The 12,138-nt window shown below is 53.5% G+C and overlaps 4 protein-coding genes; 2 read left to right on the top strand and 2 right to left on the bottom strand.

The window, feature by feature from the left end:
* Positions 1-785: 785 nt before the first annotated feature.
* On the bottom strand, positions 786-2,381 carry RCC_08214 (uncharacterized protein; the record flags this gene model as incomplete). Its single annotated transcript, XM_023773466.1, has 1 exon — positions 786-2,381. One exon carries the CDS (start codon positions 2,379-2,381, stop codon positions 786-788), a length of 1,596 nt encoding a protein of 531 aa, XP_023629234.1.
* A 2,117-nt stretch (positions 2,382-4,498) lies between these two features.
* On the top strand, positions 4,499-5,997 carry RCC_08213 (uncharacterized protein; the record flags this gene model as incomplete). XM_023773465.1 has 3 exons in its annotated part: positions 4,499-5,054; positions 5,105-5,183; positions 5,247-5,997. The coding sequence occupies 3 exons, from the start codon at positions 4,499-4,501 to the stop codon at positions 5,995-5,997; spliced, it is 1,386 nt and encodes a 461-aa protein (XP_023629233.1).
* Positions 5,998-6,611: 614 nt separating this feature from the next.
* Positions 6,612-7,669, top strand: RCC_08212 (related to hydrolase related to dienelactone hydrolase; the record flags this gene model as incomplete). XM_023773464.1 has 6 exons in its annotated part: positions 6,612-6,655; positions 6,709-6,809; positions 6,863-6,899; positions 6,956-7,127; positions 7,180-7,509; positions 7,562-7,669. The coding sequence occupies 6 exons, from the start codon at positions 6,612-6,614 to the stop codon at positions 7,667-7,669; spliced, it is 792 nt and encodes a 263-aa protein (XP_023629232.1).
* Positions 7,670-8,693: 1,024 nt separating this feature from the next.
* On the bottom strand, positions 8,694-11,607 carry RCC_08211 (uncharacterized protein; the record flags this gene model as incomplete). XM_023773463.1 has 3 exons in its annotated part: positions 8,694-10,631; positions 10,687-11,050; positions 11,108-11,607. 3 exons carry the CDS (start codon positions 11,605-11,607, stop codon positions 8,694-8,696), a joined length of 2,802 nt encoding a protein of 933 aa, XP_023629231.1.
* Between the last annotated feature and the right edge of the window lie 531 nt (positions 11,608-12,138).

Raw genomic sequence — 12,138 nt, 5'->3', positions numbered from 1 at the left:
CTGGCTGATGCTGTCTGACGACAACGGCGTTGGATGGAGAGGAGAAGATTGCAAGAGTTGTGGGAGCACGAGCTCGTGGTGGGGCACACTCTTGTAAAGGCAAACATCGCACAGGTACCTTACTGGCGGCTGTTCCCAGCCAACATCTACTACACATTCAATGGGTACAGGGATATGTACATGCAGCAAGACGGCACACGTCAGGAATGGCAGGCGGACGGCGATCCGTTGACATCGCATGTGCCTTCACCGCCAATTCGACTTCGACTATGGGAGGGAATCTCTTGACACTTTCACATGCCGGTCACTGTGAATGACGCTCCTCGCTACCTATTACAATGTGCAAGGGTGAGTTCGAGCCAATGAACGGACTGCATGACACCCCAGTTGCAGTGCTCCTCAATTGTAGCAGCTGCTTGACAACTTGACAACTCGATGCTTGATGGTGACACATCGAAACTACTAGCATGTCTCGATCTCGTACTCCCTGTCAAAGCAGCATCTTCAGCTGTTGTGTGTTGACTTGAACATCAGACCTGTTCCACCGCCGCGGCAAACAGATTCCGTTTATGCTGTGCTATGTTGAACCGCAGTAGCTCATGGTGTGATGCAAGTAAGGGTTGCGGCTGGCGCTGTCTTTATATGTTCTCAATCTAACCCCGGGTGCGAGCAGAATGTCGGTGGACTTCCAGACGTGAATTTTGCAAACAGCAGATCGATATACAAGATCGTGCTGACGGAGATGAGTGGAATCGATCTGAAGTTTAGGCAGTGGTAAAGGTAGCTCAATCCTTCGCCGTCTCGCCATTGTGCTTTGAAGTCCCGGCGCTGGAGCATGTCAGAAGTTCTGCGATTCGAAGTGCTGCGCCCGCTAGATCTAATGTAGAGATAGCAGGAGGCATCGCATGCGTGGACTCCTCCTCAGTTTCACTAGGCTCGTCGATCCTCTGCTTTCGCCCAAAATCAAGTGACAGATGGGTAGTGTTTCCGTATATTGCGCCACCCTCGACTTCTCTGTACTTGAGACGAATGTGGCCCGGCAGAGCCTCCAGGGTAGAATTAACATTCACATCCATTGCTTGGGCTTGCTCTCCACTTTTTTGTGGCGTGAAATGTATTTCCTGGATCTGCTCAAATCTCTCAAAGAGGTATGTGGTTGCATGATCCTGGCTCGCGCTCGAAACATCAGGCTCTTTGGACCCTCCGAGCCATGAGGGTAGCTTGATTGACAGCTCAGCGGGCGCTGTTAAAGAGCCCTTATCGATACGTGCCGACTGCTGCAAGTGCTTTATGAATCTCAAGATGCTCGGGTCAACTTTGACCGCGTCAATATTGGCCAGCAATTTGCTTTGTCTAGTAAATTGCAGATCAGTCGCGTAGCCTGGCAGCGGAACAGATAAACGCTGCTCGTCGATGACGGCTTGCATGCCAGTCAATATGAGCTTACGCGACCCCGCGTTGACTTTTGATGCTAGAAAGCGGAAACGCATTTCTAGACGTGGTAACACTGTAGCAGAGTCTGGCTTCTGCGGAAAGGGCTTCAGATGAACCTTCAAGTAAGGTAACATCTCTCCCGAGAGGTTGTACTTCCCAGAAGAGATCTTGCCAGAAGAGGGTGATGAGCCCGAATTCTTCGAGGCTTGGAAGTGAGAGAGAAGATGTTCGGGGCAAGGAGCCGCATGTTGAATGATGGTCTGAGGGCGAGACGAAGCCTTCGCGTTGCTCGCAGGCATCTGATCTTGGTCTTTTGGGTGCAAAAGCGTGCAAAACTTCGCTTTCCAGGCACTCGCGACACCTTGTCCGCGCCAGTAAGAATCACTGGGTTCGGCGATAGTGCTAGGGAGGCGTAGCGGGACTACTCGATCCAACTGCTGCGACAAGGAGGTTGCAAGATTGTCGATATTAGCAGATGCAGAAGCAGTAGCATCATCCGACTGATCTGTCTTGAGGACCCTAGGCCTGACAGTACGCAACAACTCGAGGCCGTGGTACCGCCGATGCACGCCAACAGTTGGACTACCCACGGGTAGATCGACAGTGGAGCTGATAAGATCGTCCGCTATCGAAGCGAATTCGTTGAAGGATCCGTGAGGTTGATCCAGAAGTGCGAGGAGCAGTCGGTGAGCATTCTGCGTACCAATTCGATTTAAACCGTAGATAGCGAGCACCCCATCATCTTCAGACACAATGACAGACTCTGTCAGCTGAGCGACGTAGTCAATGTCCTCGCTTCTGAAGATGGTTTCATGCGTTGCGCCTGGTCTACCCAGAGAGGCCACAAGCGGCTTGAGGTCCCGTTCAAGCCGGTGGACTTTCAGCAGAGCAAGTTGAAGCTGTCGAGCAATTTCTTCGGCAGTCTGGCAGCGTCCTGTAATCCTCATCACGTTGTCAGGGCGGTAAGCTTGAATTTCGCTGGTTTTTATGAGCGTTTGTGGCGTAACGAGACCCTCAAGGTAGCGTGTGCCATTACTGGTAGATTGGAACAAGAGAGACAGCTGCCACGGCTTCAATTTGATCTCGAGTTCGCCATCTCTGATTTCTTCAGACTCCACTGTTATTTGCCAAGCAAGACGTAAGATCCGCTCAGAAATCCTCAGCTTTGTGCTTGGGCCCTTTTTCTTGATTTCCTTCGAGTGGCGTTGGGTCAGCGGCGTTCGACCAGGACGCCATGTTGCCGATGGGAATTCGAAGACTTTCTTCAACGGAGCTCGAATTGACCGGTCAAGGTAGCGATTTAGTTGATGAGCGGTGTATCCTTTTGCAAGATCCTGCAAGAGCATTTTAAATTGGCCTGGGCTCAACACAGTGCTCTTTTTGGTGGCCTCGAGCCCCATGCGTTTTATGGAAGCGTTGACTTCTCCTTGCGTGGGTACCGTGTGCTGTTCGATCACAACACTCTCAATTTGCTTTGCACTGGGCGAACGATCTGCATCGTCTTGGGGTATCTTCCGCACTACAACCGGACGGCTGGAAGGCCGGGAATTGCCTCTGGCTTTGCCCTTATCCTTGGGAATGTCATCGAGGACGATGATKGGCTTCTGCCTTCCATCATTCTTTTCATCCAACAATGCGACACTCCTCCATTTCGTTCCGCCCTTGTATCGATCACGAGTCGTCAAGTGGTCTGTTTCTTGTAATCGCGGTCGATATGTTGAGAAGGCYTTGCATCGTTGGGCAATGTGTTTTGGCGCATTTCGAATTGTTCCAGTCCGCCGCACTGCCGCATGAAGCTGACAACGCAAGCATGTCGATGGCAGCGTCAGGGCGCGCGGCATGGAAGCGATGTACAGGAAGGGGATGCCATGTCGTCCAGCTTCACGCGACAAAAATATCCCGAAGCCCCCAAAGTAGTTAGCGCTCGAAGCTCTTCGCGCGGCCGCTACGGAGACCGGCACGCGCCCTTGTACTTCAAAGCACATGTGAATGAAGCTCGGACGAAGAGAATGGGACATATATGTCACCGCATGCGCCGGACTTGATGACGAACCCTCTGAGCACTATGTGTAGGTGTACTACTAGGTTCTACCTTGGCAGCAACTCGCCGTTCCCTGTGAACAGATTCCATACCACTATGGGTTACCTACATCTGAGTACAGACGTCGATGCTCGATTCCACCATCTGGCCGTCGACGACCGCTCACCACCCCAGCAGCAGACTTATGACTGCGCCAAGCAAGCTGCTGTCTCTTCGAGTCATCAGTGCTCAATTCGAGAATGTCTCGACCTTGGTACGTGGGTGGAAAAGAGAGGACGAGATCGGAGCGACTGTGGTACTGGAGGGTAAGCGGGATTCGGGCTTGATGTGCAACGTACCCCAACCGACCTTCGAAAGCCAAGGCCCGGCCCGGCTCGCAAGCCGTTCGACTGCTGCCTTCCATTTGCTTCAAGCCCGCTCCTGCTCCAAGGCTCCTTCTCTGCCAGTTCAACTTCGATACCATCGCCGGCACAAAGGCAGGAGCGCAAGCAATTACCTCCATCCTTTTACAACTTCAAATTACCAATCCTCAACATCGGGCACTTGGCCAATTTGAAACTTGTAAGACCAACGAACAAACCAATCCTCGACTTCCTTCCAACCATTCATGATCCGTGACGAATGTGATGCCCTTGTTACGCAGTGAAAGGGCAACAGACCTGCTGTTTGAAAAGCAGGCGTACTTCTGACGCCTTTGCAATGGCAGCAGACACCTCGAGAGGGGCTATGGGGTCACACCTTGTAGGCATTGTCCGGCATGTCCGGGATCCGATATAAATTACACATGCCATGTGCTCAGGCAAGGTCTTTGATCTACCCAATCCAACTCAATTCGTCTTCGATCATGAACCATCATGGACCATCAATTGGATTCGCTAACATCCAAGCTTGTCACAGGGAACGACATTTCATCTTCTACATCATTCTCGGACCTGTCTTCCATCTGCTTGACGAGATCTGGACGCATTATAAGGCTACAACGCCTCACTCGTCGATCTCTACACACGATCGATTGGGGCGAAAATGTCTCTTCTCACACTTCCCACGGAAATGATGCTTGAAGTAGCCGCTTATCTGGACTGGACGAAGGAAGATGTCTGCCCAACCAAACCAGATCTTGTCAGCCTCGCTACGACATGCTCACAACTACGGGAGGCAATCATTCCCCTGCTCTTCAAAGACGTGACATTGCGGCTGAGATGGGCAGGTCCGTTTTTGATCATGCCGTCTCTGTATAAGCTTCGCTTACATTGTCCACACCTTGCGGAGCACATTCGCACGGTCTGCATAAGAAGGAGCCCCGACGATGATGCCATGTCTGCTGATGAGTCAAAGGACTCAAGTTTCTTTCGCGCCCCTAGACAACGGCCAAACTGGCTCGATCTAGCTTCGGTATCATCTCCTGGCGATGAATCCATGTACGACGAGTTCCGCAAGCGGGCGACCAGAGCCGCATGGAAGCTCGCTCACCCTGAATCGACCAAGCAGCAAGACTTTGGATCATCTGCAGAGGAAATAATCAGCCAGGCTATTTCTTGTAACTCACTTGATAGGGCAGGTCTCGATGCCCTTACAATCGGTCAGCTTTCTCGGAGCCGTGTTGATGCAATGTTGACTGACTATGGACAGCAATGCTTTGTGTGCCTAAAAGGGCCAAGAACATTATATGCGTGTCTTTACGCCAGCACTCGAAAATCCCGGGAAACAAGTACAAAGCCTCTTCAAAATCTGTTTTTACAAAAGCCAACACTAACGTCTACTCATCCGACAGCTTCGCTGCGCGCGTCGCCACGGCGGCATTTGAGCTGCTAAAGGGAAATGTCGAGGACATCACCTGGGTCTCCAACGTTCCGCTCAGTGACCAACGAAGCATTGCCCGGGCTGGGTCTGCCCTGCCACCAGTCGAAGGTAGAGTCCTTGACTCCGAATTGATTGGTACCCTGGCTCCACGGCGGCTGGTACTTGCAATGAGTGAAGGGGCCTCAAAACTCTATGGTGCGCCGTTGCTGTCAACTCTGCGACTGGACGTCTGGCACACTGTTGCGAGCACATTACGGGTACTCGAACTGAAACACATCCACGCAAATRCAACAGAGTTGCTCCAGCTTATCGCAGGATTCGACTCGCTTGAAAGCCTGAGCCTGTCCAATGTCACCTTGCGATCCACTCGAGTTGCCTACAGAGGTGATGCGGTGGACGAAATGGCGTGGCTTTTATTGTGCCTCGATGTACGCCATGTGATGCAGCATCCCAAGGTTGAGTTGGAATGTCTCGCCGGACCAAACGCAAATCAAGACAAGTTGTCGGCCTGTGTGGTGGCATGGATTCGTGACATGGCGATACCTTCCGGGGCTATCATCGGCTTCGAGAGACGAGAACGTCTGGTGGAAGATTTCCGAAGCTTCCTTCCGCTTTGGGCGGCAGAACAGGACGAAGATCGAGKGATAAAAGCATTGGAAGAATGGAACACCTCGTTGGGACGAAGTCTCTGCGATGCAGCAATGAGTAGACGATGGAGATGAGCACAGGAATCTCACAAAATTGAAGTTACTTGGACTAGAGATGTCAGTCGTCAGTGAAAATGGATCATCCGGCAGCTCTCCAGCATCTGACAGACTGCCGTACTAGCCTGGGGGGCTCTCTTTACCTTGTGAGACATTGACTTTGAGGACAGCGTGGAACGAAATTGGCCTTTACGGWGTGATGGATACTATAGTAAGATCGAGTCTTTAATGTGGGTGAAGATGTATTTGGTTTTTCAATACCAGCAACAATCCTCAATACTGGGCTGTCTCGGCCTTTGGTGCCCCATTCACAGTATGTCTTTCACTTGCCTCGCTAAAAGAAAAGTGCCGATGTTTCCCTATAACTGGTGCGTAGGTAGAGACGACCTGACCGATGACCCACAGCGCTTAAACGCTTAGCCTGAGCCCCTCTCGACCCCTCCATGATGATGTCGAGGTGATTTCGGGAAAGCTTCAGATTACGCAACGAAGCAACCATGATTTCTTTGCCTTCCCAATCTCTCCTACGTCTTTTCTCTTACACTCCGCTCCGCTGCAAAGCACCTTCTACAACAGCACTTCGAGTTCCGCACAAATTCCTCATACAGTCAWTCCCGGCCAGGAGAACAATCATGTCTCAATCCCATGCTTGCTGCACGGTCCCTCCGGTCGTCAGKTACTTTCGACATACTCCCTATCTCTTATACATATTTCTAATGGCAAGCAAAGCGATGGCTACAAGGAGAAGGGCGAATACATCACTGTCGACGGCATGAAGACATACGCTACTGGCCCGAAAGATGCGAAAACTGCAATTCTGGTCGTCTATGGTACCGAGCTCATATTGTGCCCACACTACCACTCCTTCTCTGACATTTTTTAGACATCTTCGGCTTCTTCCCCCAAACTCTCCAAGRCGAGTATCATGCACAGCGATAGTTTCGTCGACATCCTGTCCGCTCAAAGACGTTCCAAGGGTCGCGCTCATGATTCTTCCCAAAACAGGTGCCGATATCCTCGCATATGGCGACAACGACCACAAGCGCCGCGTTTTTATGCCAGATTTCTTCGAAGGAAGCCCAGCGGACATCTCCTGGTACCCACCAGACACTGATGAGAAGGGCAAGAAGCTTGGAGAATTTTTCAGCGTTCGTCGAAAAAGGGGCAAACAGAAGGAGGTCGCGCTGACCACCTATTCAGACCACGGCGGCACCCCCAAAGACCATTGGGCGTATTCCAAAGGTTCTCGATGAGATTCAGTCTCAGGAGTCCTCTATCAGCAAGTGGGGCGTCGTTGGCTATTGCTGGGGAGGAAAGGTAGTCAACCTTTCGACCCAGGCTGGAACACGTTTCTCGGCAGCGGCATCGTGCCATCCAGCAATGGTTGACAAGGATGACGCTCCTGGAGTCTCCATCCCCTTCGCTATGCTTCCTAGCGGGGATGAACCAAAGGACGATGTGGAGGCTTGGAATGCCGCTATCAACCCCAAGGTAAAGGACCAGAGCCTCGTTCAATGGTGGCCAAACCAGGTAAGCTGCACTGCACAAAGGTATCATTCGCAAATTGACCGCTTTTCTTCAGGTCCACGGCTTCATGGCCGCTAGGGGTAACCTCGAGGACCCCGCTGTCGAGGCTGACTACAAGAAGGCGTACAACTTGTTACTCAACTTCTTCCACGAGAACCTGTGAGTGGTGAGTAGAGCGCTCTATTCCTTCCCAGCACCGCGATTTTGAAGCAATCTCGGGTCAAGGACATGTAGAACCCAGACGCTGACCAACACAGGCAGGAAAGAGCTTCGAGGTTGTAGTTAGAATCCAGCTTGTCGAAACAGAGAATCAAAAGCTTTAGATACATTGCTTCTCACAGYCCAAAAAGAACATCCACCAGCCACGTCTTGACACAACCTCTCCTTTGTGTAACAAACCCGCTCAACGGGATAGCGTCGGTAAAAGTGGCATATCACAAAGCAAGCCTTGCCGCAGGTACCGCATTACTCTCAAAGCAGCTGGACGTGTCTGCAAATATGAGCTCAAGCTTCTCCGAGATGCAAGTATCCGGGGTTTCGTCAAGCACTCTTCTCCTCAAGGCACGAGGTGCCAGCGAGCGAGACTGTCCAAGCCCCGGATATGTGTGAGTGTGGAGAACGGCCCGGATGTCGATGCCTCGATCCTGGTGGGCCGTGTGAAGAATAAAGTGGGTTCGTGGCGCTCATAGATCGTCTCCAACCCGAAAGTGTAAACTGCATCCGCCCTTGAGCCGCCCTGCCAGTCGCCGCCTTGAAGCGGCTCAGCGAAGTCTTGTGAGTACCAGCGYAACCTTGAAGGATGCACTGCCTCCGAGTGTCAGCATTGCTCCGGATACACGTCAAGACTCGGGATGGCAACAGGAATCGTGTGCAAGATGATCGGGGGTGTTCGAGATATGAGTTTCGTAACAGCGTCTCTTTCTATCCAAGATCATAAGAGCTATTAATAGTGGAGCAATTCCACTCTTGAATTGAAAAACATCGCCAGTGCGTGTATCTACAAGAACATCCGTCTCTATCCCAGCCCAGTCAGTCGTAAAGGGTATCAAAGCAGAAATATCAAAAGCGCACTTGATGGCATGCATTGCAATGTCCAACAAAGTGCAAGTGATGCTGTGTAAGCAACAGTGTGGATGTCCYGCGTGCATCGAGGTCGGGAGTGTCAGAGCACGATACAAAACTCACACTCACAGACTCATAGTCAACCACTCCCACTCTTGCGGCCCGGTCATCATGTTGGTTGGAATACCAGTTGGGGTTCCATTGTGCCCAGATGGCATTTGGTGAGCAGAACCGCCACCTTGCGGAACCATTTGAGCATGCATCGGCGGCATGCTTGTCTTTGTAGACGCCGCGTTCGTCGGAGACGTCGTGGTTTGGCTTGCGTCTAGCTGAATTCGGTGCCCGGCCTTGTTGGGCGACTCGTCCACATCCATCATATCGCCTTCTGCACGCGACAGGGTGTTGCTGGCCTTGCTCTGTCTCCGAGCACGTCGAGGAGCTACCAGTCGGGTCGGAGCTGATGGCGGAGGCTGAGTGCTTGGCTTCGGTGGGCCTGGCGCGATGGGAACAACTGTCTTGGTTGGCTTGTCTGATGGGCCAGAGGTCGTAGGAGTATTGCCCGACGAATGTGATGATTTTGGCGAGTCGGAATCGAGTGCAAAGCTTTTGCCCGCGTTGGGCGTGTTGGCATTCGTCTGCGCCACCGAGTTTTTGCGGCTGGCAACCTTTTTCGAGCGAGAAGTCCCCACTGGCATCGCATTGCCGCTGCCGCGGTTGCGCTTCTTGATCACGTCGGTCTTCAAGCTGAGAGGGCGCACAACTCCATGCAACTTGAGGAAAAGACCACAAGCATTGCACAGCGGATGTCCTTCTGGGTTGCGGCGCCRCAGAGGTGTGGTCTGAGTGAAACAGTTGGTGCATGTCGTGGGCGCACCGCCATTCTCGCCGCCGGGTCGGGGACTGCCTGGCCGGGACGGAGCCGCTGAACCGAATCCAGACTCCGGTGGGGAGGACGGAGATGGATGGTTTGTGTTGCGAATTGAAAACATCCCCGTCGCCATGCCCACAGTGTTTGGCGTAGATGTAGTACGAGGGATCTTGCGGGTTCTCGGGTCACCGCCTCGATTCCTAATATCACTCACAGAGGCGGCCGAGCCATGGCCTCTGGACAAGGTTCCTTGGCCCCAGTTCTGCTGGGAAGGATTCATTTCCGTGTTGCTCATGGAATAGCCTTTGCTGCGACTATGGCCGCCTAGTTGCCCATCGCCAGAGAAGCGCTGGGGCATTCCAAGGTCCCACTGGTAGTTTCCGCTCATGTCAATTGACGGATCGTCCATGGGCGAGTACCCTTGTGGCATCATCATGTTCGCATCATTGAACGACATCTGCTCGTCTTCCTCGTTATCAGAGTCGCCTCCGAAAGTGAACATGTTCTCGGGTCGCGACATTGCCGTGTTACCAGATACGTGGAAGTCGTTCGACATAACGTTGGAGGGATCGAGGTGACCGGGCATCTGGAATGTCGGTTGATGAAAGGCATGCGAAGGAGCACTTGCGGAAAGAGCACTGAACATGGACTCGCTGTTCGGATTGAAGACGAACTGCTGCTGAGATGTTCTGAGTGGTATTTGGTGCTGATGCTGCTGCTGTTGCTGCTGCGGTTGAGAGTGGAGCTGCTGGAAATTAGGCACCGATCCGTGATGCATGTGAGAGTTGCCGAAGAACATCTGCTCGCCTTCTGGGATGGGCTGAGGAGTAGATACCGTGGAAGGATATGCAGACCCGGGTGGCGATTGAAAGCCAGATGGTCCAGGAGGTGGCATGGACGATTGCGCATTGTACACCGACTGGAAGTTGCCGGTGTTCAACATGGGCGAACCAACTGGCGAGAAGCCAAAGTGGCCTTGCATTGGGCCCGCCGAGTGGATTATGGGATCATTCTCCAAGTTAAAGGTATCCAGGTTGAAGGGTAGGGTGGTGTGGTGCGGGTGAGGATGAGCAGTGGTTGGTCCGTCTAGCGAGTAGTCGAGCAATCCGGCGTCGCCCGCTGGGTCTTGAGCGGCCATGGTGGTGCTGTTGACCGGCGGGACCTGAGGTGATGCCTCTGCACGTCTCTTTGGTGGCTGCACAAGTTTCAGTTACATGATGTGCACAAAGCACGAATTGCACAAAACTCACCCTGCGCTCATCAATGCTAGTCTTGCGTACTCTTCGCTGGACGTAAGAGAATTCTTGATGCCCACGGGTCTGCTCGAGTGGGGGCACGGAGGGCGCAGAGGCACGCGCCAATGATAGGTCATCTGCCTGCAGGCGCTGCTGCTGTTTGATTGGTATGGCGGAGATCGTGCCGGTCGTCGCAATGTCGCCGTCAGCCGAGGAGGAATCGGGCGAGACGCCGGCAGGCGTGCCAATTGAGGAAGGAACGATGAAGTCGTCCAAGTTCATGGTGTCATCCTGCGTCTTGGACGCTTGCTCCGAAGAGCGCAGCTGTGCGATGCCACTCGGTGCATTCTGGCCCTTGGGCCGGCTTTGGGCGTGCAGTCTGTAATCGCATCGTTTAGTCTCGCGTACGCATGTCTCTCATTCTGACCGTCCTTACCCTTGCTGACGCTCAAGGTTCTGCTGACGCTTGAGGTTCATGGCCATCATTCGCCATGACAGATTCTCCAGACGCTCCGAGTTGGGCAGCTGCCCTTTCGTCTTGGCGTATAGTCGCCAGATCTGTGCCCCCAACGGGTCCTTTCTTTGCATCTCCTCCGGGCTGTCCTCGGCCTCCAACGGTGCAGCGTCGTCCTTCCAGTGGTCGAAGAATGACTCGCGCAACAAGCCCTTGCGGGCGTCGCGCTCGGTGGGTGACAAGTCCAGCCTGGTGGGGAGAGTGTCCAGGGTGGAGGTCGAGGTCAGCGAGGCGATGGMGCTCGACGAGCCTGATGTGGTGTCGTATCGGGTGTCTGGGAAGCGTACATGGCGCGGCGACGACGGTAGAGCCATGGACTCGTCGCTGGGCACGCKGCCTCCACTTCCACGCTCTTTGCCCTCCTCCTCTTCGTCTCCATGCCGCATGCGAGCCTGCCGCAGCGCAGCCCGGGCTTGAGACATGCAGACTGTAGAATTGATGCTCTCCTCGCGGGCGACGGCCTTCAGTCCAGGTCGGCGTCAAGGATGGTCGTGACGTTGGGTTGCACGTGCGAGGGAMATGAAGGTTGGTGTAATACCGTAGCAATGTGGTGGCAGCGTCCACACTTTCTTTTGCCTGGAGCAGCATGGGCACCCGCCGGCTGTTTAAGGTGGAGCTAACAGAACACTACGCAGTGGGTCCTCTTCGTCCACCCTTGGCGCACGCTCCCAGGCCAGCCAGCGCGAGTGCATGTGGATGTGGACATGGTGCCCTCGAAAGCCGCTAATCCACGGCTGCTGCACCTAGGCCTACCCTACTTGCCTACTTTGCGACTCGCCGCTACCTTACTTTCTGCTGGAATGAACCCTTGAGCCGATGCCGATGTTCAGGCTTCACTCCTCTCATCAAGCTTCGACATCATGTACGAGCGTGCATAAATTCTTCYCGCACGACAGGGCCCTCGCTCGGCTGCGGGCATCCCACGTTTAGCTGTGCGCCAGCCGACAATCGAC

Source organism: Ramularia collo-cygni, assembly GCF_900074925.1.
Source record: "Ramularia collo-cygni strain URUG2 genome assembly, contig: RCC_scaffold13, whole genome shotgun sequence".
Classification (NCBI taxonomy): Eukaryota; Fungi; Ascomycota; class Dothideomycetes; order Mycosphaerellales; family Mycosphaerellaceae; genus Ramularia; species Ramularia collo-cygni.
The sequence above is the reverse complement of the archived record's forward strand: the minus strand, read 5'-3'. Positions and strand labels throughout refer to the sequence as shown.